This window comes from Penaeus vannamei, chromosome 12, assembly GCF_042767895.1.
Source record: "Penaeus vannamei isolate JL-2024 chromosome 12, ASM4276789v1, whole genome shotgun sequence".
NCBI classification, from domain to species: domain Eukaryota; kingdom Metazoa; phylum Arthropoda; class Malacostraca; order Decapoda; family Penaeidae; genus Penaeus; species Penaeus vannamei.
In genome coordinates, this window is record NC_091560.1 from 14,266,649 (window position 1) to 14,294,148 (window position 27,500).

A 27,500-nucleotide genomic window follows, 5' to 3' on the forward strand; every position below is an offset into this window, starting at 1 on the left:
ATGTGCGACTAAGGCTTTAGAGGTGACGGGACAGTCCGCGCCGGCGATGACGGTTGAGTCATTATCACGTCATTCGCCCACACGCCACTTCACAACCGTCCGGCCGCCGCGAGGGTCGCCCGCTCTCTGCCGCCGCGCTCACGAAGGCACCCGAGCAAGCGAATGCCCAGGAGAGGCTCGTAGTGCCACATGAAACAACAAGGGCGTGCTTGCGTGCGTGCACTATGAGAGTGAATGAGAAAGAAAGAGAAAGATTGAGAGAGAGAGAGAGAGAGAGAGAGAGAGAGAGAGAGAGAGAGAGAGAGAGAGAGAGAGAGAGAGAGAGAGAGAGAGAGAGAGAGAGAGAGAGAGAGAGAGAGAGAGAGAGAGAGAGAGAGAGAGAGAGAGAGAGAGAGAGAGAGAGGGGGGGGCACGGCAGCTGTGTAAGCCCTGGGTGTGCGGGAGGGCAGGCAGCTGAAGGGGTTAAGGGTTGAGGGCAAGAGAGGGTGGAATATTTGCTCCGCCTGATGCCCTCGCCCCTCTCCCTCATCCCCTACCCCCTCCCCCCATCACCTTAGCTCCTGCCCCGTGCCATCGACGTCGCAAAGGTAAATAGCTGACGAGCCGCCTTTATCGCCCTCCGCTCTCTGCTCTTCGCTCTCCGCTCTCTGCTCTTCGCTCTCCGCTCTCTGCTCTTCGCTCTCCGCTCTTCGCTCTTCGCCCTCCGCTCGTCTCTCCTCCCTCGTCTGACGTCATCCTTTCGAATCTACAATCATTTCCCTCATTATCTCAATGATGATGCCACGTTCACTGCCGGTAATTTTATTACTTTTAAAGTCAAATTCAACTACTATTCCCACGAAAATTATGATCAACATAGTATAACACTGTTGAGATACTAACAACAACAGTAATAGTAACAAGAACAACATCGACTTAAACAACAATAGTAATAATAATGCAAATAATACGGTTATCTTCATTCTAACTACCATATATGTGATCCTTCTCATGATTAAACCCCAATATCACCACTTCCGCATTATCGTCTCCGCCCCCCCCCTCGGGAGTCTCGGGCTCATCTCCGATATTGCGGGAGTTAAAGCAAACAGAATAATTCAACGTCTAATCGTAATATCTCAAGGAGAAGGTTATTTTCTTTCAGGAGCCAGAGTGAGTGAGTGAGTGGGAGGGTGAGTGAGTGAGGGAGTGGGAGGGTGAGTGAGCGAGTGGGAGGGTGAGTGAGTGAGTGGGAGGGTGAGTGAGTGAGTGGGAGGGTGAGTGAGTGAGAGCGTGCGTGAGTGGGTGAATGGGAGTGAGTGCGTGAGTGAGTGAGTGAAAGTAAATAAGTGAGTGAGTATTAAATGAATGAGTGACTGAATTTACTTGGGAGAGAGAATGCCTGTGTGCGTGTGTGTTCGCACCTGTCGACGTACTGACAATCCATGTATAAGTACACGAACGCAACCGCAATGTTTGCCCGTACAAACAAACACACACACACATACATGTACCCTTGAAGTAAATATCGCGATGACGCCACTCATGACAAGGTAGGGGCGGGGGTAGAGGGTAATGGGAGGAGGGGGCGAGGGGAAAGGGGAGAGGCGGGGGGGTAGGGGGGTGACAGAGGTGGGGTGCCAGCTGCACTCGCCAGGCTTCCTCGCTGCCGCCCCGCCCACACGCGCTTCCCCTCCGAGGCAATATTTCTTTACTCACTCAACTCACACACACAAAAAAGCTCATCCCTTTGCTCACAGGCGAAAACTCCGGCTCGCTTTCGAACACCCATCACGGACCCAACGACCACCTGAAGTCTGTGTCTTTGACGGCGTTCGCGCGTTTGTGCGGAGGAATCAAACCATAGAAGCAGGAGACGTTAAACTCACGTGACTCACTGCAACATGTGACACTAAAGGCTCTCTCGGAGAAGGCTGTGGGGGGAGGGGTCACAAGGAATGGGGGAAAGGGGTGCTAAAGGTTTGACAGAGAGAGAGAGGGAGAGAGAGAGAGAGAGAGAGAGAGAGAGAGAGAGAGAGAGAGAGAAGAGAGAGAGAGAGAGAGAGAGAGAGAGAGAGAGAGAGAGAGAGAGAGAGAGAGAGAGAGAGAGAGAAGAGAGAGAGAGAAGAGAGAGAGAGAGAGAGAGAGAGAGAGAGAGAGAGAGAGAGGAAGAGCGTGAGAGAGATGGAGAGGGAGAGGGAAAGGGAAAGGGAAAGGGATAGGGAGAGAGAGGGAAAGGGAAAGGCAGAGGGAGAGGGAAAGGGAAAGGCAGAGAGAGAGGGGAGGATGAGATGGAGAGGGAGAGGGAGAGGGAAAGGGAGAGGGAGAGAGAGAGGGAGGGGGGGGAGGGAGATATATATATATATATATATATATATATATATATAGAGAGAGAGAGAGAGAGAGAGAGAGAGAGAGAGAGAGAGAGAGAGAGAGAGAGAGAGAGAGAGAGAGAGAGAGAGAGAGAGAAAGGGAAGACAGTATACAATAATGTCGCCCACATGAGTCATCCCACAAACTGTTTTGGCCGCCGAGGGTGTGGCAAGTCTAACCCACCATTCCCCCAAAGTTCCTGCTATAGTAAATCCTAGTGTTCATACGCGCAACTAGGCGTGCCATTACAACCACATGCACACAGACACTCGCAAGCAACGGGAGGGCCACCCTGGAGGCCACCCTGCGAGTGACTGGGTCTGGCATATAGACATGTGCAGTTATCAAGATAGACGGGGCAGGGGCATCGGGCCGGTGGCTGCAGGGGGCAGGTGCTCGCCCGAAAGTCGCGAGAAGGGGAGGCAGCATCCCGACCCGGCATTTCCATCCCCGCGTTCCCTCTCTCCTGCGAAGAACAACGCGTCCCAGTCTTCTCCTGCCCCCTCCCCCTCCACGCGCCTTCTCACCTCCACCTCCTCCACTTTCTCCTCTCCTCTCGAGCCCCGTGATATAATTATCCTACCGCTATCGCCAGCCCCGATTATAAAACCCGCCGGCGTCATCATCTGTCCCGACACTTGTGCTGATGCTGGCGGTGGCGCGAGCCGCCCTGCCCTGCCCTGGCGATGCGGTGGTAAGATGTGCCAAGCAGCCGCCACAGCCTCGCCCTTCCCACCGCGGCCGCCTCCTGCCTCCCCTCGCCGCCCAGCCGTTTCCCCTTCCCGTTTCCCTTAGCAGCACGCCCCACCCCTCTCGTTTCCCTTCTCCGCGAGGGACGAAAATACCAGAGACAGAAACGAGACAGAGGTGTTGCGGCGGAATGTCCTCCCGCGCCCTCTGCCCTTCCCTGCCCGGCCGTGCCTCCCCCACACTCACAGACGCGGATCCTGGAGATGATCTCGTGGTGTGCTATACCCAGTGCTCCCCCACCCCTTCCATCCTCCTCCTCCCCCTCGCCATGCCCCTCCTCCTCCCCTCACCCACTCACGGCGGGTCGAGTTACGCTCCCTCCCCGCCCTCAGGCAACATGCTCACTCGAGGCGCGCGTCGCTCAGCCCCACCTCAACCCATCACCATTTCTCCGACCAAAATGAGGAACTAGAATCCAGGAAAACTCATTCCAGTCATCGTAACTCCATTCTAACTGGCTGTGCCATTGTGTGGGCGTGTCTCAACCGGATCAAGGAGTAAATGCGAGGTCGAGGATTGTGCCGAGCACCCTGTCTCCGCCCAAGATCTAGGGCGTGTGTCCCTAGGTCACAGGTATGTGGCGCTAATAGGCAAGAGGCGATTCTTATCTGGGCTGTGACGTCCGTAAGCGATAGACTCCCGACCACGCCTACCATCCATCACGGCTCTGGTCAGCGCCACAAACCCCCAACTAATCTTTTCGAATCATATCAACTCCTCTCTTCTCTAGCTTACAATCCCCGTCCAAGAGGGGCGTTTCGTGCTTTTGTACACAAAAATTACCCCTCGAGCAGGGAAACGACGAGCAACATGAGTGGCGACGATGAGTAAGAGCCGTCACTCCACATTATCCTCATCCTCAGCGGTCACACACACGACTCTTACACAACGTCCACATCACTCAACTCGACCTCAAGACACCTCCCGAATCCCCCCCCCTCCCCCTCGCCCCGCCTCTCCTCCTCCCCCTCCTTGACGACTTAAGAGACTCGAGATTCTAAGCCAGACCTTCAACAACTTGGCCTAATAACTTCCCTTTAATTATGCAATCAAGTGCGACCTTCGACGTGCCTCGACTCGGTTAACGAGGCCCACCAATTCAAACAGCATTAACGTGGCGGCATAAGAAAATAAACGGCGGCATTTAACACCTCGTCTTTAAGCAAACAATTTCACTGCCTAAGAATGTCGCCAGATCGTGTGTCGCCGTCGCTCTCACTGCTCAGTATCTCCTTCACTCCGTCGCGGAGCACTCCCCGTGAGACGTCGCTCTGGCAGGCCCACCCTGGGACATTAGTCTAGTAGCCACCAAGGCATTACTCTAACAGTCACCAAGGCACTGCCCTAGCTACCACGACCAGACAAATTAGTCATCACTAGACGTCATTCTAGGCTCCTAAAACGATGCACCGAAAATGAATACATAATGCATGCTAAAACGTCTCCGAGGCCTTGTCCCGTTGCTCTCCTACCGACTTTAGTACAGAGCAATAAAATAAAAACGTCTACGGCGTGTACATCTGGCGTTAACGTCCCCAACACGACTCGCATGAAAAGAAGAAACAGAAAAAAAATCTGACGCATCTGGAGTGCAACCAGCCCCGCATACCTACAGGCCTTTACCACGAGGAAGACTCGTCTCTCTTTCCCATAACGTTTACGAAGGTATGGGCAAACACACAACAAAACAGTTCTCTTGGATTGGAAGGGGGGTAGAAAAAGAGCGGATGAGGGACGGAGGGGAGGAGAAGAGAAGAAAATGGAAGAGTGGAGAGGGGAGAAGACAGAGGGGCGGGAAGTACGAGGCGGAAAGGCTGCGACACAAAAGAATCTCGTCCGGGCGATGGCAGCGGCCAGGAGTGAATGTAGGTATAATCCACGACACTGATCCGGCTGACACATGTACCACATGAGGCCGGCCTCTACCTGGCCCCGTTACACAACCCTGCCCAGTCAATATCCAACACTCACGCACAATGGCCGACACTATACTTCGCAAATGGGGACATTTTATTCTCTGTGTATTATGCATATACATCTTCATTTTACATCTTATTTTCCTTTTTTCTCACACACATAAACTCTGTTGTGAATGTGTATTCATTTACTTTATTGTTTCTCCAAGCCCCTGCCCAACACTTGGCTCCAAGACAACCGCCGCCCTCGCACGGATCAGCTCCTTCCCTGCAGTGGCGGTCGGCATCGGCGCCCTCGTTCTGCTACAACAGCTGGGAGTTACCTATCGCGGCGAGCACACCTGACCCTGACATCACTCCCCTGAAATACACCCTCATCTCGCCTCTCAACGCGGTCACACTCCACCACACTTGCGCAATGGAAAGAGCAAACAATGCCACTTCCATTCCACTTTTCCTCAAACATCGTCATTATCGGACGTCCCGCTGGTGATGGTATGCATTGGGAATAATTTATGGATTGGAATTGCACACATCTGGAGACACCAAGTTACACCGAATAAAGCCACTGGAATTAAGCCGTCATCTGTATGACGTCATGAAATTAATAACGTCAACAATATCCTTTAAACTACCACTAAAACACATCCTAAAGTTTGCACGCAACTCGGACCCTCGAAAAACTCCTATATCCAAGAAGCTCCTGGTGTCGCTCCATAGCTTTCCATCCGACTCCCCGACAGCAATTTCATCCCCCACCGACAGCGCCCCGAAAGTAGTTCATCTGAATTACAGCTCGCATTACGAAGCGTGACTCGCCAGGCGTGACGTCATACGCACCCTCGCCTCGCCTCATCGAAGCGTCTCCCGCCACGAACCGTACGGCCAGAGCGCTGCGACTTCTTTTCCCTCTCCCTTCCTCGACCCTCCGCACATCCGAAGACTTATCACGATGCCATCCTTGTTTTCCTATCTAACTCGACCCGGTATGCCGCCCGACCGACAGTGCGGTGATAAGCATATCGAGACCAAGGGAAGCGTCCCCGTTTGCCCACCACGGCTCGAATCATCGTCTCGAAGGGCGAGCTATAGAAAAACCGCGGCCCGAGAGGTACAGAATCACGACAAGTGCTTCGCGGGGGAGGGGGAGGGGGAGGGGTGGCTATCGACCTGCCCTGGGCTACTACTTGGCTTGAGTGTACGACCTTGCGTAATTAGCTTTGAATGTACAACCAAAAAAGAATAAAAACAGTGTGTAAACATGCGGCAACTTGACCAAGCAGACACACACGAACCCAATACCGACAAACATCGGAAATACACAAACGCAGAGCCTGAACGCGCAAGCGAGGAATGTCCGACCCACATACCTCCCTCGCGTTTCCTCGCTAAATAACACATTCCACGTCCCTGCCTCGCATGGCCCGAAGGATATCGGCTCCCAAAGCAAATTTACAAGACCACTACAACCCTTTCCCCTCCTTTTCCTCCAACCCACCTTCTCCTCTATGAGAAAACAGCGCTACACGAACAACAAACAACACTCTTCGGGTTGTGACGGGGGGCTAATTACGTATTTAGCAGACAACGAGGATTCCGGGACGCAGGGAGGGTTAGAGGTAATCCCAACGCGGCGAGGACCAGGAAGACAGAAATGCAAGGCTTTCCTGGGCGGACGGGCGGGACACAGCGCCGGGTATGTCACTTGCTTCCTCCTCCTCTCCGCCGGCTAGGTATACATGTCTCCACTATATTTTCCCTTAATTCCCCACCGAAACAAAGAATATTTCCCAAACAATCCTCCATGTCTCCCCTCTTCCATGCGTGCGGTCTATAAAACATGGAGGGGAAAAAAAGGTCTTCCAGCGTACTGTACCATCCCCTGGAAAGCCTGATCCACGAGCTGTCTCTACACCCAGGAAAAAATTTCAGACATGCGAATATAACCCTTCCTGAACTATAAATCCAATCACCCGCTTACGATCTCCTTCGTAAAGGTACGTTCGAAAATTTGTTTCTTCGCCCTAGAACGAAAGTCACATTGACAGTTATGTTGGAAAGCAGTCTGACTCATGCCGTATGGAATTCCTTAATTACTTAATAATACTTCAGGCACTGCTAGGAATATTACGCAGAAATGGCACCTACACTAAGGATCCGGCAACCAAACACAGCCACGTTCGAGATGGCCTGCGAGGTGATTGGCAGCGTCACGTCCTACTCTGTCTATTCAACATGCGATCTAGTTTTTAATAAAATACTTGTGCGGTTACGGATATATTCTTATTTTTAAATATTCCAACATAACATCAAGACGCATTGGTTATGTATATGTCGCAAGGTCGTCCAGGGTGTGACCTGTCGTGCAGGAGGAGCGGTTCGTACGCTCACAACCCGGAGTGGAGACTAAAATTGTACATCATGCCTGTTGTACATATATAGAATATAGTATACAGTGAACCTGATTTGTTTAAGCCACGTTAACTTCATGTAATGTACAACTATGGGGAATATCTTCCAGATACCCCCACAAAGAAGTTTTAGTCAACAATTCTTTTCCAGCACATCGCAGTGGTTGTTGCCGCCGCGTACGAATTATTGCCTCATATTCTTGCCTGAGCGCGACAGGCGGCGCCAAATACAAAAGGCAGCACAAAGCGGTGGGAACCCGAGCATACCGACGGCGGGGCGGCCCTAGCCCTGGTCCTCCTCCTGCCACTCCAGAGCTCTCAGCTCTCAGTGTCACAACACGCTTCGAGATTTCTCGCCCTCTTACCGCTCGCTCTCAGTCATTCACCCAGGCGTACTCATTCGCTCAACTCCAAAAATTCTCGCACGTGGATATTCTTCATCTTCACCTCCCCTTTTGCCTGGGGACAGCGTAAAAAATAATCTTACGCGTGCCATTCCGACGAGGAGAGGATAGACTGATGGCCAGAAAATCGATAAAGTCTCATAAAAAGTGGACAAGCGTTTCTTATGGTCGCTAATCCACAGGTCAGCACGCAACTCTGAGCAGCTCATGCTAAAACAAGAGGATGCCTTAGTTGTACAACAGACACCGGGACTCCAAGAACCGGCAAGAGCAGGGCGTCAGAAGAAGTGGATCTGCTAACGAGAAGGAAAAGTGAGGCAGCTGAAACAAAACAAGGAATGTACAAAGAAGAACTGCAACATGCAAGCGCACTCGCGTCAGCATACTCGCTCACTATCGGACAGGCTCACTCACCACACACGATAAGGAGTGTATCACTTTCAGCATCGACAAAACAATCTATATTTGGAGGACGGCCAAGTGAAAGAGAACCATGTTTTTTTAACGACTATGCAGTGTATGCCCTTATCAATACTATTCATCAAGAGTGGAGGCATGCTACAGGCGTGCCCTCGCTCCGTGGTCTGTATACCAAGTAGGGTATTATCATGCGCTCTCTGAAACGAACTATATGTCACGGATATGGCCGTGTCAGGCTTATTACAGTGTAATTCCCCGAACGCGGAGCGTGGCACCTGAAAGCCCTCGCGTACATCCGCTGCTACCCCGTGCGGGGCCTCCTGCTGGCGGCGCTGTCGTGCGTGGGGAACCTCACCGCCGACATGGCTGCACCACCACTGACGAGAATCGATACCCGCGCCCCACAAAAGGCACGCACGCACTCTGTCCTTACCCCGCCCCGGCGGGCCTCGCTACCCGGCCGCCCATTCACCTGACCCACACTTCACCTACACCTTTTCCGCCCACACATCATCCACGGACCATCGCCGGAGACCTCCTAGTGCTGTTAAGCAGTTTCCCCAATGTCCGCCCACTTTAGCGCCATTCCGAGGCCGGCCCCTAATATAATGGGTCTTTTGCTCAAACACTCACCAGGTACCACGCCCACTTTGGCCACCACGCCCATGGCTTCGAACACGAAAACATAATAATAGACACACACACACACACACACACACACACACACACACACACACACACACACACAGAGAGAGAGAGAGAGAGAGAGAGAGAGAGAGAGAGAGAGAGAGAGAGAGAGAGAGAGAGAGAGAGAGAGAGAGAGAGAGAGAGAGAGAGAGAGAGAGAACAGCCGAAACAAATGTGAAAATTTATATCCAAACGTGGTTTCAGCCTGACGAAAAACCCCTCCTCCCACCCCAGTTCCAAACGCGTTGAAGGTGAAGAACAGACCCAACTCCCTGTCTGTCCACGTCCAATAAGAACTTCGCAATAACACCAACAATAACAAACGAAGTTGGGACGTCCTAGTACTCCCAGGGCGCCCCTCGGCATCATCAGGTGGGCGGCGCCGCCGGCCGGCCGCTCCTCGCGCTTAATGGCGATGCAACGCAACCAATTTCCGCCGCCATGCGCGCGGGCGGCAGATGGGAACCGCAACGCCCAACCGCATCACGGAAACTGCGAGCCCAGATTAAACACCGTATCGAGATCCGCCGCAAAGAGCATCGCAAAACTAAAAGCGGCGTCCGCACATGCAGCCTCACACTGGCGCTAACGTGTGGCTGCATGTCGCGTCCCATCTGGACGACCTCAGGGCGACTTGGCCGCTCGCCTGAAGCCCCCCTGGACATCACCTCCCCCTCGCCATGTCTTCCTTTCCTACTGTTTATATCCCGTTTATACTGTGGCCATTCACCTTCGCCCTCTTCCATTCACGTATCTCCCCGCTGCAGCATTTGCGATTCATATCCGATGAGAGTCTAAGAACACCCAATAATAAAACCTTCTCTATCTCTAATTCTCTAAATAACCCCCTTACTCACTCATTCCCCTCTCCTCTCTCTCTGTCTCATTCATTCAATTCCTCACTCTCGTCCACTCATCATCTGCAATCTTCTCTCATCTCTCATCTACTCGCTCCCTCTCTCACTTACGCTCATTCTGTCTCATCAAGTCGCTCACTCCCTCTACTACTCATACTTACACATTTTCTCCTTCTCTAGTCCACTCACTCTCTCTCGCCCAATCACCGTCTCTCATCTATTCTCTCTTTCCAACCCTCTCTCATATACTCTCTCTTTCCAACACTCTCATATACTCTCTCTTTTCGACCCTCTCTCATCTACTCTCCCTTTCCACCTCTCTCATCTACTCTCTCTTTCCACCTCTCTTCTCACCCTCTCTCGTCTACTCTCTCTTTCTCCCCCTCTCTCGTCTACTCTCTCTTTCTCACCCTCTCTCATCTACTCTCTTTCTCACCCTCTCTCATCTTTTCTCTCATCTACCCTCTGTTTCTCATCCAAACGTCTATGCTTTTTCTCTCTCTCATTTATTCGTTCTCTCTCTCTAGTCCACTCTTTTTCATTCTTTCACCTCTACTCTCTCAAGCCATGGTGACCTTCACCAGGAAAAGTCACATGTCACTGTATTTCCCCTCGCGCATGTCATGTGAAGGGCCACCCCCTATGACTGTCCCCTCACTTCCTGTTCGGTTATTTTGGGTTTTCCCCCCTTCCCCCTCCCCCCTTCCTCCCCCCCTTCCCCGCCACCGTCTCCCAGGGCCGCCAAGACTAGAGTCAATACACATCACATGGAAAATCCTAGGCATGCAACCGACGTTTTTGTTCATGCCTAATAAGTGGGAGACAGAGACAGGCCGAAAACCAACGTGAGAAAGGAAGGGAAGAAGAGAGAGAGAGAGAGAGAGAGAGAGAGAGAGAGAGAGAGAGAGAGAGAGAGAGAGAGAGAGAGTGAGTGAGTGAGTGAGTGAGTGAGTGAGTGAGTGTGTGTGTGTGTGTGTGTGTGTGTGTGTGTGTGTGTGTGTGTGTGTGTGTGTGTGTGTGTGTGTGTGTGTGTGTGTGTGTGTGTGTGTGTGTGTGCGCGCGCGCGCGTGCGAGTGCGTGTTAAAAAAATATCTTGTGAAAATGAGCTAAATGGAAAGTGAGAAACCAAGCCTCAAGTGCAGTAAGTCAGCGCCATCCAAAGCGAGGTCTAAATAAGTATAAGCATATAATCCTGGACTCAAAGTGCGGTAAGCGCATCGGTGCTGATCCGCGGCGAGTTTTCAGAACAGAAGCAGCAATAAAATATCACCAGTTGAATATAAAAAATAGGTCAAATTCAATCATATCCATTACTCATTACTGTAGACAATACCACTGCTACGAATGCTTGAATAACATTTTATGGCTCGTGCGCAATATAGTATGGCAGATATACGGTGGCATATCGGGAAAACAGCCCCGTTGTAAACCAGGGGATCCGGCATAGGCACGCGTTGTCTGTCAGGTCGTTCAAGGCGGCGCTCGGTGTTCGTTTTCCCTTCTACCCAAAAATATATAAACTACTTCCTTCTCTGGTTCGTTTTTTCTCCTTGACAACAGTGACTTACTCTAATTTCTACTTATATCCTTTTTTATCTTACGTCTTGATATTTTTTTATGAAAAAATACTTTTTTTCGTATTCTTCGAAAACCTGATACAAGGGCGAGAGAGAAAATAGAAAAGGCAAAACATGCATAAGGATTGCATTTAAATGGCGGGTATAAAAGTCTGGCTCCGAAAACATGCCGCGGGTCTGGCCCAAAGAGGCAAGCGTACGGCTTCAAATGCAAGCATAAAAATGTAAGCCTGGAAAAGAAATGTAAAGAAAGTGCAAGGAACGGCGATACCAGGGCAAGGATCTCATGGGAAATGCTGCACACAACTGCACGCAACTACCTCATCAGGCTCTAATTTTGCCAGGGGAAAGGAAGAGCATCGAAGGCGAGGAGAGAGGGAACAGCAGTGACGGCGAAGGAGGATGAAAGTGGTCGAAGCAACAGAAACAAAATGAATAAATGATAATAAAAAAAACTGCCTAGACTTCAGGCATCTTCCACAACAGCTGATGACAGACAGCACATGCGTGTATCCTACAGGGCCACGTAGGACGAAGGCTGCAGCAGGACTGTCCGAGGGCAACTTACCATTCATGAGCGTAGTGTCGTCCATGGGGCTGCGCTGCGTCGTCGAGGCCACCGGTCCTGCGCTCTGGGCCACCGGGGACATGCCGCGATTCCCGCCCGCGCCCTCGGCCGATTCCCTCCGCGCTACTCTTCGCAAGGCTAACGTTAGCTAGCGTCGCAAGCGTAGCAAGATGCGGGAGAGGCAACAGCACTTAAAGACTTTTTTCTTTATTCCTTCCCTTTCACAGAATTATGTAAAGCCTTCTTTATCTTTTTCTCGTGACACTGGATATTCACACGATTTCTATTATTTTCTCTGGTTGCTTGCAAGATTTTCCAGGTGGTTCCTTTTTTCCGAATATGGGTACTTAGTTATTTCTTAGGTTTCTTTTTTCCTCCACTTAAAAATGTTGCCAGACAGTCTGCGAACGGGTGTAGTAAAATAATTTTTTGTATTTTTTTGCCTGTAACTAGTCTAAACCAATTTGTGTTTCTGTTTTTGGCATGATTCCTAAAACAAAATAAAAGAAACGTAAGTATACAAAAAGGCTGATCTTCACTTCTCGCTTCACTCATGAAACATAACATCCCGCTACGACTTTCCCCTTGCTGTTTGTCTTTCGAGTTCTGGAGAAGCGTGGGGAGGTATGCCTGAAGGGGGGAGGGGGAAGTGAGGTAGGGGGGAGGGGGAAGGAGGAATAGAGGAAGGAGGGTGAGCAGGAATGGGGGCGGAGAAGGAAGGAGGAATGGGGAAGGAGGTTAGGGAGGATAAGGAGGTTGGGGAGGTGGAAAGGGAGGAAAAAGATTATGGAAAAAGGTCAGCACCGCCAACATCAGCAGCAGGAGGACATGAGAGAACACGGGACTTGGAACGACGAGAAAAAAAGAATTTAAAGTTTGCTATTCCGAGGGGACGAGCCGGGCGCCCCGACTCCTTGACATGAGGGGAAGAGCCTGGAGTTGGAGAGCGCACGAGACGCCTAAGGGAAGGAGAAAGGGAGAGACGAGGGTGGGAAGTACGGAGGGAGAGGGGAGCGTGACGAGGATGGAGAGAGAATCCGAGAGAAAAGGGAGATGGGGAGGGGAGGAAGGGGATACTGGAGGGGAGGGATGGGGAGGCTAGAGGGAAGGGAGGGGAGTAGGAGAGGCAGTCAGCCATGCAAGCAGCCATGGGAGGAAGGGTCTCGCCACAACTTCCAGCCGCGACCTTCATACTTCGTGGCGCCCCTCACAAACCTCCTCACTCTGCTGTATGACCTCACACTCTTGTTTCCCTCGTCACTTGGCTTGATTTTCCTAACTCATGACGTGGGACTGACGTTTTGGTCTTATATTTCCCGTCATTCATGGAAAGATCAGTCAGCTCAAAAAGATGACGTTATTTATTCTACCCATGACATCCAGACCACGTTTTAGTCTCACAATAATAAAGACTTGAAGAGAAATCTAGATACATATCTATTGTTTGGATAGAAAATATGAAAATAAATGAATATCCCTTTCTGAGCACATCGCACGCGAAATATTTTTCATCTTTTCCGCTGCAGGTTACTGATAATATATAGCCTTCAAAATGCGACTGTGCATATCAGAGAACTGAATTCATACTAGTCTTACAAAAGGTCTTACAAATACCGTCTCCGCTAGGTGGCTGGGCGCGTGGGCCTCAGCGGGTTGTGTAAACCCCTTTGGTGTCCTTCCTGCGTGTCCTCGTGCCACCTCTAGTGTAACATGTAGACATACATCATCTCAGGCGGCTTTTACAGTATTTGGCGATGCTGACGCAACGCGGCCGCATCTCGCCCAGCCCCATGTGAGCGAGAACTCTCCAGAGCATGCACGGGTGAGTGGGCGGGTCTAGGGGGATGAACAAAGCCGCTCGTCATGCACAGTTCCCCAGAACGAAGACAAGAACAAAACCGCGTATTCGTTCAGGGGTTGGAGACCAACCTCCGGCCGTCCTTGGTCGGCATGAGGAGGGCGCCCGGCACCGGAAACGCCTCGGGCCGCTCCCGTCTCCGATCCTGCCGGCCTGCCCGCCCTCCTTCACCGCTCTCTCACCTCCCTGCCCCGCCCTCCGTGGCCTTCCCGCAGAGCGTCTGCCGTGCACTCTTACAATGCCTTCGCCTATCCCCGGCCCTAACTTCGGATCACAACTTATACAAGTGTCCTCTTCGTAATGATCTACGTGCAGTATTTTACCACGCTGCATGAGCTTAAATAACGACACACACCCACGAACGTCGCTCTCCTTGTGTTGCCTGCAGACAATGGAATAACGTACTCGGGTTCGGACAAGGGCTGGCGCTCTGCGGTCACCGTGCCCTTGCCAAACTAGCCATGCACGAGTACCGATGAAGAAGGCCAGGAAGCACGCCGGGTTCTGCCCGGAGGAACCCCCTTGCGACAAACAAATCCTCTCCTTGCGACAAACAAACCCCGATTGCGATAAACAAACACACCTCATCTGCCACAGCGGCCGCCCCTCCAACGCCTCTGCCAAAGTTCTCGGAAAGGACGTCTCAAGGACTAGCGATTATGCACTGGTGTGCTGGGATATGTTGCCTGGGATAAGCTGCCAGTCCGGCAAATATCACAAAAAGTAACTGGGGGCAACCGACTCGAAACCCACGAGAAGAGTGGGAAAGGATAAACAGAAGGACCAGACAAAACAAGAATAAAAAGGGGAGGATGAAAGAATGCAGGTAGCGAGACGCGAAAGGGGTGAGGAGCGTGAATGAGAAAAAAGTGAGTGCGAGTTTCAGAGAGCGAAAGGGCGTGGGGAATCGGGCAGTATTCGGGAAGAGAGGAAGGGAGAGGGAGACAGAGAGTTGTGTAGAGACGGGTGTAAAGAAGCGACGGGGGGCAGCAGCAGCAGCTAGCAGCAGAGTAGAGTGGTCTTGCAGCAGAGAGAAAACAAACACACGGGTAACATGCACGACGCAGCTCCCCGTGACCACCTCCCTGGCAAGACCCGTGGCTGGCTGCCGGAACAAATAATCTTTCCATCAAAGTTCCTTCTTCATGATCGCCACGAGACGGGAACATGTGGAGACGTGCTGCAGCGCCTGGGTGTCAACGCGTTCGCAGCAACATCCATCAAAACACATGCTCGTTCCGCTCCAAAGAACGCCAGACTTTGAGTCTTCGCAGCACGCCCTATGCCCCGGGAAGGCGGCTCCATGTAACGAGGGGCATTGTGTCCTTTCCCGTATCTCGCATTCACCGCCGCTCAGCAACAGACCCAAACCTCCTCTGTAAGGGGGGGGGGGCTTGAGGGGGGGTGGAATGCGTGCAAATACTACTCAATATTGACCTCATCCCTCTTGGCATTGTATCGAGGCAGCGAGGGAAGCCTAGCGACACAAGACCTCAAGTAATATCTCAACGTGAGTTCGGTATCTCGCGCACGTGTGGCTGGACCGCGATCGAACTTGAACCGCTCTCCGCCGGTAACCCCCCGGCCCCCAACCAAAAAAAAGGGTTGCCAAAAGCATTTCATAAAGATATCTGCAACGTTTTTCACCTTGAAGTCGCCGGACGCCAGACCGGGTGTCCCCGTCTGTGGTTCGCAACACAAAAGCCGTTCCTTTTCTGAATTTCCACAGCCTCCCCAACCCGCCTGCTTTCACTCTTCCGCATGGCAGTTCTGATCAATTAGTAACCTGGAGCTCTGAGAAAGGTCACAAACCCTTCCTTCCTTTCTTCCTCTCTTTCTTTTCTTTCTTTCTTCCTACCTACTTTCCTACAATCCTTCCTTCCTTCCATCTTTCCTTCCTCATTTCCTTCTCCCTACCTACCTACTCTCCTACAATCTTTCCTTCCTTCCTTCCTTCCATCTTTTTTTTCCTTCTTTTCTCGCTCGCTCCCTCCCTCCCTCTTTCCTCGACTACGCGTGCTCTTGACGTTCCTTCCTTCCACCGTTATGTAATCAAACCCGCAGATGTGAGGCGGGAGATATGGCCACCCCCTTATCTCTCCGTCCATCCACGCCATTCGCTATTACGGAAGACCTTGTCAATTACGTAGCACGTTTCGCAATCCAAAGTTAATTTCCTGCAATCAAGACTATGAGCTTCTACGCGGATTGGGTTACCCTAGCTCATTAAGCTTCGGCTAGCGTTTCTCGCTGCGGTGTCGCCAAACCGGCCATAACTGCCGCTGCCAAAACGATGGCATCACGCCTTCTTTAGCACCCTAGGGTGTGATTTAAATGTTTCCTGATATAAGAAAGACTCAGCTGCATGCTAATCCGTCTCTGAAAGTTATATTTCAGGTTCGCATTAATGATATATATCACATGAAGCATTCAAACAACCCAATTTAACTATACAGAAGATAATAACATCCAATTACTATTGTAGTGTCAATCAAATGCATATGATCGAAATATCCGTTACATGTGAAAGAATTCAAGTTTTGTCCTTTCAAACAGGCCCGCAAAGGGCACATAATATTTATACAAATAAACTTGAGCGACCATAAATTTCCATCTATCTGTCCGTAATCTATCTACTTTATTTGACGCGAGTTATCGAGAGAGGCCTTCCTCAAAGTATATATCTACTTCGGCCTTCCTCGTGCTCCATTTTTTCCATTCCAAAAAGCCCGCGGTGCCATTCACCCTTCTAGCCCACCCAGAGCCTTTCTTGCCCCGCAGCCAGTATGCCACCAGAGTGCCATCATTACAGACATCCCTGCCCCCCCCTCTCTCTCTCTCTCTCTCTCTCTTTCCGACTGTCACACATCCAGCGCTCTAATAATGCTCCGCGTCCCGACAGGAAATGCACCGTCGCCGACCGACCGGAGAGCCCCCGCCACGCAAATCGGGACCACCAGAGGGAGGCCGGCCGCGGCGGAGGCAGCATCAGGTGTCAATCACCCGGGGAGGGGACCGCACTCGAGCCTCACAGACAGCCCAGCGCCGCCTCGGGATGCGGGGAGGGGGCGAGGCAGCGTTGAGGAGGGCGGTAGAAGAGAGAACTCGCCATCATGAATTCCAGTCTTTCTGCCGCCACCCATTAGCCGTACCAACGAGGCTACCACGTACTTTCTCTGCTTCACTAAAGTGATACAATAATATTCTCTCTCTCTCTCTCTCTCTCTCTCTCTCTCTCTCTCTCTCTCTCTCTCTCTCTCTCTCTCTCTCTCTCTCTCTCTCTCTCTCTCTCTCTCTCTCTCTCTCTCTCTCTCTCTCTCTCTCTCTCTCTCTCTAAATGCGGAAATGTAGCCACATTAATAAAACCAAGTGGAGAAACCACACAACGTATAAACGTGACTCAATTCACGCACCGGTAACTTAGTGTTCGCTCATGTGTGGACAAAAATTTCTGGCGGAAGTTCTTGCGAGGAGCTGTTCAAACATGGCTCCTCTCAAGCACGTCCCCCTGAACTCTCCCCTCTTTCTATCTGGCGCGGCGCGGCGCAAATTCCTGAGAACAGTCTCTCGCCAAAAACAAATGCTTACGTGCAAGTGCCACCCGTGCATGGTGAAGCCGGCGCTGGCCGAACAAGCTGTCCGAACGCGCGAATAGAACTACAACCTTCAAAGTCATCTCTATACACCACTCATATGTATTTATCTGCGCCCTTCACTCTATCAGCATTTTTTTTCTTTTTGAGTTTAAAATGAACCATAACATCGTCACACTCTTAAGCAAACATGTTTAAATCTATCAGAGTCAGTGCACACGAACACCTGTCCACATAGGTTGACTTGATGACAGGTGTTTCCTCTGAGCTTGGCTTCTGGAATCTCCCTTCCCCACCGCCGTCGTCGACATGCATAGCTCCCTTTCCGCCGGTCGGTCGCGAAACCAGAGTCTGGGAAGTTCCGTCAAACTTTTTGCGTACAAGTAGGAAGAGATTTCCGAATACGAATGCGTGAAAAAATTCTATTTGGGGGAGGAAGGGAAGGAAGCAAGGAGAGAGGGGGGAGGAAGGGAAGGAAGCAAGGAGAGAGGGGGAGGAAGGGAAGGAAGCAAGGAGAGAGGGGGAGGAAGGGAAGGAAGCAAGGAGAGAGGGGGAGGGGAGGATGAAGGAAGAAATGCGGGAGGGGAAGGAGAGAGGAAGGGAAGAAGAAGGGAGGAAGAGAGGGAGGGAGAGAGGGAGGGGAAGGGAGGGAGGGAGGGCGGGAGGGAGGGAGGGAGGGAGGGAGGGAGAGAGGGAGGGAGAGAGAGAGAGAGAGAGAGAGAGAGAGACAGAGACAGAGAGTGAAAGAGAGGGAGAGAGAGACAGAAAGAGAGAAAAGGAGAGAGAGAGAAAAGAGAGAGAGAGAGAAAAAGAGAGAGAGAGAAAAAGAGAGAGAGAGAGAGAGAGAGAGAGAGAGAGAGAGAGAGAGAGAGAGAGAGAGAGAGAGAGAGAGAGAGAGAGAGAGAGAGAGAGAGAGAGAGAGAGAGAAAGAGAGAGAAAGAGAGAGAGAGAGGATCAAAATAGGCCGAACACCTGCTCACTCCCCCTCCCCCTCCCCATCCCCCACTATAATTCACGAATCTAACTTTCGGAATCCCAGCAAATACCAGTGGTGTGCCAAGACCGCTCTAGAGTAAAACAATATAATAGCGATCCGTAAATTATAAGGGACGGGAGGAGATGAGGGGGGAAGATGAGAAGAGGGAGGAAGGGCGAGGGAGAGAAGGGAAGAGGGGAGAGAGGGGATGATGAGAAAAGAGAAAGTAAAAGAAAGAGGAAGGGAAGGAGAGGGAAAGAAGATAAGAAAAGTGGAAGGGCAGAAGAGAGGAGGGAAGGAGGGAAATGAATAATACGGAGAGGAAGGGAGGGAAGGGGCGAAAAGGGGAGTGCATGATCCTACTCTCGCGAAGTTTAGGATACCACACCGACACTCCGGCCACCGCAGATGACCTTTTCCTTGACTACGGAAGTTGTATTGTTGTCATTGTTATTCGGCGGAAACCGGATGACTCTCCACCGCACTGGCCTGCCGTGCCAAGGCGAAGGAGGCAGACACACGCCCAGGCATTGGAAGAAGATAAGGGAAGAGAGGCAGCGGGTAGGGAGGGGGGGATGGGAGGCAAAGGTGCGGGGAAGGGAGAGGGTGGGGTGGGGGGGAGGGAGAGGAGGATGGAGAGAGAATGTGAAGGAATGTTTAAACAGCACTTGCAATGCAAACCATGCCTGGTAGATGCAGCTGTGGTGGGTAAAGCAGCACGGTTATTTTTAACACCACGTGCATTAGATCCGGTGAGTCATGCGGCAGGTAAACAGAAAAAGAAACTCAACATCTTGCATCCATAGCAGCATTTCCTGTACGGCACGTGGAACTCGGCATTCATTTCCACATCTCGACCCGATAGCAATCAGCTGGAGATGAAATCGATGGACGCTTTCGCCTCCCGCTTCCCCTGAGAGAGCCCATTCATTCCCCGCCTCCGTGGCCCCTCCAGTGTGTCATCGGCCAAGGTTGGGCTCGATCACGTGACACGGCGAGGAGGAAGGCGCTCCTCTGACCGCGCCGCTTTCCCGACGCAGGAGACGACTGCTGGGAGTCACGGCTCTGCGACTTCCAAGACGCGATCCATCAGGTGATAGTGTCACTCCTTATCTCCCCCTCCCTTAAATGACGACCTAATCTTATCTCCTCCCGATAGCATGTGTCGGAGTGCTCAATCTCTTTCCGGAGTCTTGATATGTCCTAAATGTCTTGTCATTACACAAACATTAAAACTAACGAGCATATTCCGCGAGCAGCTCTTCCTCTGCGTTTGCGAGGCAACTCTTTGGTTTCCCGGTGTGTCACTCGCGTACGGATGACTCCACTGAGCGTGGGTCTGTTGGCCACTGCTGGGGCTCCCTGGGCCACGAGATGGCTAGGCCGCTATTGTCCCGCGGTGAGCAAACCTTCCCCAAGGTCACGCGGTCGCGTTTTCCTTTTCCTGTTCTCCGCCTTCTTGCGCCCGGGGGAGGGAGGAGGGGCATCCCGCGGCACATTATCCCATCACCTCGGGAGGCAACGGGGCACGACCTTTGCTGATCCATGCCCCTCGCAGACCTCCTACTGCAGCGCTGGGGGCGAGAGCCCTGGAGGTCGACCAACCCTTCCAGACATCCTTGAGAGCTGTGGCGAGGGTAAGCGCCCGGCACCTGACACGAGGCCCGTGGGTTTGATAGTTGTCTCCGCGTTCCCGATCTCTCCCAAAGGCTTTCTAACAGCCACTGCATAGACCGCTCCCCTCCTTCGTCCGGCAGCGGTCATGCCTCCGCCGCGCCTCCGCACCACTCCGCAACAGAGCCCTCGCAGCCGGGTCACCGCCGGCCGCACCGTCACGGAGATAGGCCGCGGACCGACGAGAACAAAAAGCAAACAATCTCTTACTTCGTGTTCCAATCAAAAGAGACATTCCAGCTGTCACGACAAAGGACGCCGCCCAGCGGTTTTTTTTTTTCTTGGGAGAGAAAAATAAAGATTGTGTTATAAATGAAAGTAGACCTTTCAGTGACAAGTCATTTTCACAGGTCACACGGCGACGGCCGGCAGCAAGCGAAGAGGGGCGGGGTACGCACTCGGGAGCGGTGTGGGCGGCTACGGTGAGGGGGGGGGGAATCCCCCAAGGTACAGCAGCAGTTTGACGATGACACAGGAACTTCTGTAAGGGAGGGCCCGTCATCCCCCACCACCCGAGCCCACCCTACCCACCTCAGCTGCCACCCCTTTACTTATTACAACTTCCGCTTCCTTCCAACCTCCAACACCCTCTGCCGCCCCTCCCTTACCTGTCGGCGTGACAGCGACTTCCCTCGGCCGAACGACAGCCGCCGCTCGCCCCTCGGCGGCCACGCAAACAACGCCCCGCACTGATCGGCCTTCGGGAGCTTATCGAAATCCGTTCCCGGCCGGGGCTCTCCGCGGCCGAGGATCACGTCCCACTGATGATGGAGGCGCACAAGCCGCGCCATTAGCCGGAGTGTTCATGCGTGCGGGCCGGGGAGAGTGACACGTTATCATGCCTGCCTTTGTAATTACCGCTTCCTCTTCACGCAAACGTCCAAGTTGCAAATGAAGTGGATAATTCGCAGTTCAAATGGAGGACAAAAATGTCACTTAATTCTTGAAGTTTCATACAACGAAGAACAAAAAAAGGAAGAAAGGGAAGGAAAGAAAATCAAACGAAGAAAAGGAAAAGGTGAATTTCAATGCCATAGTGTGGAAAACTGGAAATGCAACCTTGCAGGAAACGCTAATAATAGACCTCTCCCTCTAGCTCCCCCTCCCTCTCTTTCCATCTCTCCCTGTATATAATTTAAATATATATATATATATATATATATATATATACATACATATATATATATAATATATATATATATATATATATATATATATATATATATATATATATATATATACATACATATATATGCATACATATATATGCATACATATATATGCATACATATATATGCATACACATATATGCATACACATATATGCATACACATATATGCATACACATATATGCATACACATATATGCATACACATATATGCATACACATATATGCATACATATATATATCATTCTATCTTCCCCTCTCTATTTATCTATATCTCTTTCTTTCTACTTCTCTCTCCATTTGCCTTCCTTCTTTACATCATATTAATTGCAAGTCCTTCTCCGTCACTGAACGTACTGCTGCTGCCTGCCATCGGCCCCACGGCAGCCGCCCGACTCGCCTCCCGCAAACGCAATCACACGCCCTCGCCGCATCCACCCTGCCGCCAACCAACCCACACCCGCAAGCATGATTTATAAAAGGTCGAGGCCATACGCAACTGCCGATTGTCCCGGGCAGTGAAAGTGTGATCTGGAGCGCAGTGGAAGGTGTCTGAAGCCTATACAAAATCGAGGTATCCTGGAGTCAAATGAATCGATTCCTTCTATTCCAGGAGGAGAAGCAATGGATATTGCACCACGGTAAGGTACAACACCAGTAAGACAAGTAGACAGGCAGATAGATAGACACACACACACACACACACACACACACACACACACACACACACACACACACACACACACACACACACACACACACACATACATAGAGGGAGGGAGAAGAAGGAGGGAAGGAGAGAAGAAGGGAAGGAGAGAAGGAGAGAAGGAGAGAAGGAGAGAAGGAGGGAAGGAGAGAAGGAGAGAAGGAGGGAAGGAGGGAAGGAGGGAAGGAGGGAAGGAGGGAAGGAGGGAAGGAGAGAAGGAGAGAAGGAGAGAAGGAGAGAAGGAGAGAGAGAGAGAAGGAGAGAGAGAGAGAAGGAGAGAGAGAAGGAGAGAGAGAAGGAGGGAGAGAGAGAGAGAGAGAGAGAGAGAGAGAGAGAGAGAGAGAGAGAGAGAGAGAGAGAGAGAGAGAGAAAGAGAGAGAGAGAGAGAGAGAGAGAGAGAGAGAGAGAGAGCGAAGGCCAGAGAGCGCTTGGCAGCCGAGGGCGGGGGAGCGTCATGCACCAGACCCAGCAAGCAGGTACAAACCGAGTCACACCAGTCTCGAAGGCCCAAGACTTGCTATATTGACACTTTCGAAGGTTCCGAGACTTGAGACGCTGGGGTGTTGCAGCGTGGTACGCCGCGGTCCCGTCACGTGGGAGCCGTAGAGACAATGAGCGAACGACATTCCACCAGGTGAGGAGGGGATCGATACAGTAGCGGGGGTTGCAGTAACGTGGACGCTGTGACTGCTGAGACAGCGGTGCACACTTTGGGGGTTGAAAGAGGGGCCGCACATAGCAGGGCGAGAGAAGACAACAACGGAGAGGGAAGAGGGGAGGTACAACGGGAAAAAAATGAGGGAAAACGAGAGGAAGAGGGGAGGTAAAACGGGGGGGAAATAAGGGAAAACGAGGATAGGAAGAGAGAGAGAGAGAGAGAGAGAGAGAGAGAGAGAGAGAGAGAGAGAGAGAGAGAGAGAGAGAGAGAGAGAGAGAGAGAGAGAGAGAGAGAGAGAGAGAGAGAGAGAGCGCTAGCTGGAAGGGCGTAGGCGTGTGTGACCGGGACCGGACTCAGGGCGGAAGTTAACGGCGGTTAAGTAACGTGGTCATCGCGGCCCCGGGGAGAGTGGAAGCGGGGGAGCGGGAGGGGAAGGAAAGTGGAAACTGAAGAAGTTCGGGGCAGGAAGAAGCTGGTCATCATAATTACAGTTCTTCCGGGTCACAACCTTCAGCCGACCATGACACCTAGGCCTGCTTATCCGGCAAACAAGCGAGTCCGGCCCACGCACACAAACAAACACTTCCTCACCTGGCCGCGCCGCGCTACTTCGTTGTCACAGGTTCACGTATACGAGCTTCCCCTCCTCCCTTCCCACCCCCCTCCAGCAAGACGAGGCAAGAAGGAAATAAGATCCAGAGAGCGCCCGTGTCTGCCTGCCTGCACGCACTGGAGGGCGGCCTGGCAGTCACTCACTCGTCCCTAACCCCGTTAAGTTAACATTCCGGCGGCGGAGCGAGGCCGGGGACCCGACAACATCTTGATACCGGTGCTCCTCCCGCGGCCGCCGTCCTCACCGCCGGGCCGTGTCGCCAACATGCCATTAACCTATATCATCATGCACGCGCATCACTTGCCGAGCTTCCACGACAAACAGAACGCAGGCAGCCGCAGGCAGCCGTAGGCATATGTTCATACTCTTCCAGTAATGTAACTTCATATCCTATTTGCGTATGTAAGATATGTAAGTTCCTTGCCCATCTATCTACATAGTAGTATCGCAACTACAGGGGCAAAACAACGGTATAGCTGCTTGGTGTCGTGTAGGGAGGAATGCGAGCAGGGGAGGGGGAGGGGCTGTCGTGGGCGAAGCGAGGGCGGCCCCCGGTGTCAGAGACCAGTTCTACATGATAATGTGGGCCGGCCTAGCCCTTAATGCCGGCACTGTTGCTGAGGCCCCGCACGCCTCCTCGCCCTGCGACCGCTACGCCCACCCCCTCCCGGCGTCACTCACTCAGATTATCGCAACGACGATTTGTAAACTCCCTAGAGATGGTGCGAGCGAGAGGCGGAGGCGGTGACATAACCAGCACTCCATCAGCGAAACATCAGCTGGATAGGCGGAGGCTGTCGACTGTCGACCCCTGATAGCACGGAACTGTTGTCTGGCCACCTCAACGGTACAACCCGCCCGAACCGCCAGCCATAAACCCAGCTCACATTTTTTTTCTCCTTATATGCATATCATGCATACATAGATGTAAAAATATAAACAAATCCAAACATATACGTAAGTATCCATACATAGAAATATATATAAACCAAGGTTAATTATATCGGCCCTCGGCTAAAAATAGACTAATACATAGATTGGCATATATTACAAAACAAAGAAGAAAAAACGTGAATCCAAACACGTTCAGGGTTAACTGTCTCAACCGTTGAAAGTTCACTAAGCCGTCAATACGATCCGTGTATGGCATTTGACGGCCGTTACCGAATAGCTCGCCATGCACGCACTGCACTTCATTCACTGTTTATCTTGTTCTTCCCCAAGATAATTTTCACTGTGGGCGGGCGGGCGTGAGGCGAGGTGGGCGAGCATGGTGGGCAGATAGAGGTGGTGTTCAGCGTTAATGCCAAGGTCCTTAGAAGTAGGATAGTGTGTTAAAGGACCTGAGGCGAGGAAGGAAAGCCGCGACGGCGGCAGGAAATCGCGCCGGGAAGGTCGTGAGAAGGAAAGGGTAAGAGGGCGGTGGGAATCATGGTAGGAAGCGGAGACCAAGGGGCCGGGAACTGCGCCGGCTGGAGCGACGGAGCCCCAGCGGCGATGCGAAAGGATTCCGTGCTGCCTGCGATAAAAGGCTTCTGGGGCAGTAATGGGCATGCAAAGGGCCTGGAAACTGACAATAAGGCACGAGGGCGAGGGAGGCCTAGCGATAGGCTTATGGCTCATCGCAGTTCAAGAATGGAAGGCTTGAAACTTTGATCCCCCACAGGATCAGGAAGGAGAGAGGAAGGCCGATGAAAAAATGCAGGGCTGAGCTCTGCCTCCTCTAAATGTGCCGGGAGGGACAGCTGTAGGTTCTATAAGGGACACGCTGCTGGCAGGATGATCCCAGCTGAGGGAACTGCACGCGCTCTTCGTCAGTCAGCTGGGCCGCCAAACACGCTCACTTCGCCTCCATCGCTCTCGCCGCACCTCCCTCACGCTATCGCACAATAAACACACACGCGCACACAATCACAAAGCCTGATATCCACATGTGGCTAAGGTTGTAAACACAAAAAAATCACAAGAGCACACACGTCCGTCGCGCCGCCGCACGTCCCTCACAGCAGCTGGGAAGCAACTAATGTCTGGCCGGTCTGTTTAGACGAATGAAGGAGTCTACCCACTGAGACGCGGTGCCAATTACCTCAGCACTAACATACAGTTCATTTCAAATATACTGACAAGAATTATATCTGTTTTGTGATAACATAATTTTCATAATAAGAATACAACCTTCTTAGAGGTATCTTTACATTCTTAATACACAGCGCCGAGAAATTGAGTAGTCGGCACCTTCCTGACGGTGGCGACAGTTACCAGATACCGCCAACTTGGCTCAGTCACCCTCATCATACATCCTCAACAACTGGTGACTCACATTCTCTCTAATTACTTACGTGGCATTTATTAATAATTCCGGTGCGGAGAATAAAGTCGCCATTCTTAGCCCATGACTGATACTGAATAGAAGCGAAGGAATCCCTCGAAAGTACAAAATTCCACGGAATAATCGCCGCCGCGGGATGAAGTCTTCGTTCCGTGACGTCACCTGAGCGCGACTAGGCTGACGGCTAACCGAAAACCGAATCCGCGCTATTAAAATGCTAAAGCAAGTTGTTGCAGTCATTCTCACTTGACATCCACCGCACACAGACTCCGCTCGAAGCTGCAAACATCTCGAAACTCGGCCGCGTAAATCAGCGGCGCAACCAACCCTACCAATCCCCCGCTCTTTCCTCCCTCCCCACCTCTCCCCCTTCCCCTCCTCTCCCTCCTCCTCTTCCTTCCCTACCCCCTCTCGTCCCCTACCTCCCTACTCCCACCGTCACCCGTCCCGGGCGGTTCGCTAAAGTTCCAAGCGGTCGTGGTGAGATATGTAAATGCACAAACTATCTGGGGAGTGGCGCGGATTCTAAGTCATACCTCCAGCCGGGGGGCGAAGGGAGAAAGAGGGGATGAGAGGAGGGAAGGAGAAGGGATCGCGCTGAAAAGGGGAAGGGAGTCCGGTTGGCGACCCGGGCATGCCACGTGGGGGTCGTGGCGAACGGGAGCGAAGAGGTGGGGGACAGGAAGTACGGACTGCGTTCCAATTCAAGAGCGAAAGGACTGCAGACCCGTGATGACCAGCGGACTGTCAAAAGCCCAGAACGCAAGGCAAATCCACGGGAAGGCAAGCCACAAATCTGCAATCGATCACGAATACCAAACCAAGGAAGCAGGCAAGCACAGCAGAGAAAATCTACTGCAGTGTGCACGTCCTCTAACTAAATATAGAGCGGCCATACCTTACACAAAGCCGCCAGCAGATGGTGTCAGGCAGCAGGGCGGGGGAGCGATGGGTGTGGCAGAGATAACGAGCCGACCGTAACACTGTGACGGAGGAGCTTACGGGAGGATCAGTGGAAGGAGGCAAACTCTGCTCACGTTACCTGGCGCGGCACTCACGGGAACAAGGACGGAAGGAATTGCGAGGCCGAAATGTTTTTCTTTCCTTTTTCGCTTTTTATTGGCGAAAGAGCAGTGGATGCGATGCGCGAAAATATGGTGAGTAGTACTATATGTATTACGGGGTCATGAAAAAAAACAGTATATGAATAAAACCGGAAATCATTTCATCTTATGGAATGTAGATATTATCATCAGCGCCATATACTGTATATTTTAACACAGATATAACGGGCGTAAAACCGATTCATTTAAACAAGGCAGAAAAGGGGGATAGATGGAGAGATAAAGTGAGAGTGAGAGATTGTGTGGGAGAGTGAGTGAGTGAGTGAGTGAGTGAGTGAGTGAGTGAATGAGTGAGGATCTATACCTTCGCACTGTACACTCAACTAAAACGAATTCACACATATACCAATGGCCGCCGACGTCTGTGTAAACATTGCCCGAGTATGCTCAAGAAATACCCACCAGTCCCCAGGTGGAAACGCAAACACACACGCACACTCAGCAAATGAGCCACGATTATCATTACACGGCCGCCACGTGCACCCAAGTACACAAGGCAGCGTGGCGCGGCAGTCATCGAGGCAGCTCCCACATAGCGTTCTTTACTGTCTCTGATTTGTTTATTTAGTTGCAGCTGATACATTTAAAGATTTAACGCGACAATTTAGAAGGAGAACGGCATGCCGAAGCTGATACAAACGGGAATCGCTGACAGAACGGCGTAGGTGACGTTCGCACGTGATTCCCCTCGCAAAAATTTACGAGGCGCCGACTCCGTTCGCGGGCCACTAAATCCCCGCCGCCCCGCCACACTGCAGGCCGCTTGTCGGGCATTAAGCTCTTTACGATCCCGCAGGAGCCTCCCAAACCGTGGATCAAGGAGAGGAGAAGGAAGAGAGAGAGAGAGAAGAGAAAAAAA

The 27,500-nt window shown here is 51.8% G+C and overlaps 1 protein-coding gene across 42 annotated transcripts in view; it reads right to left on the reverse strand.

Moving 5' to 3' along the window:
- The window catches only part of LOC113806204 (ensconsin), a 366,330-nt gene that overhangs the window by 135,148 nt on the left and 203,682 nt on the right, over positions 1-27,500 (reverse strand). For 3 of the 42 annotated variants that reach the window (XM_070127971.1, XM_070127952.1, XM_070127962.1), the window contains exons 1-2: positions 25,165-25,253; positions 11,943-12,432 (exon numbers count right to left, since the gene is read on the reverse strand). The exons of 36 other annotated variants lie outside the window; for them this stretch is intronic. In XM_070127971.1, the coding sequence (XP_069984072.1) occupies positions 11,943-12,024 (82 nt within the window). In that variant the 5' untranslated portion in view covers positions 12,025-12,432; positions 25,165-25,253. Of the gene's footprint in view, positions 1-11,942; positions 12,433-25,162; positions 25,254-27,500 lie in introns of those variants that run through there. 3 more of the 42 variants (XM_070127970.1, XM_070127972.1, XM_070127934.1) reach the window with 2 other exon arrangements.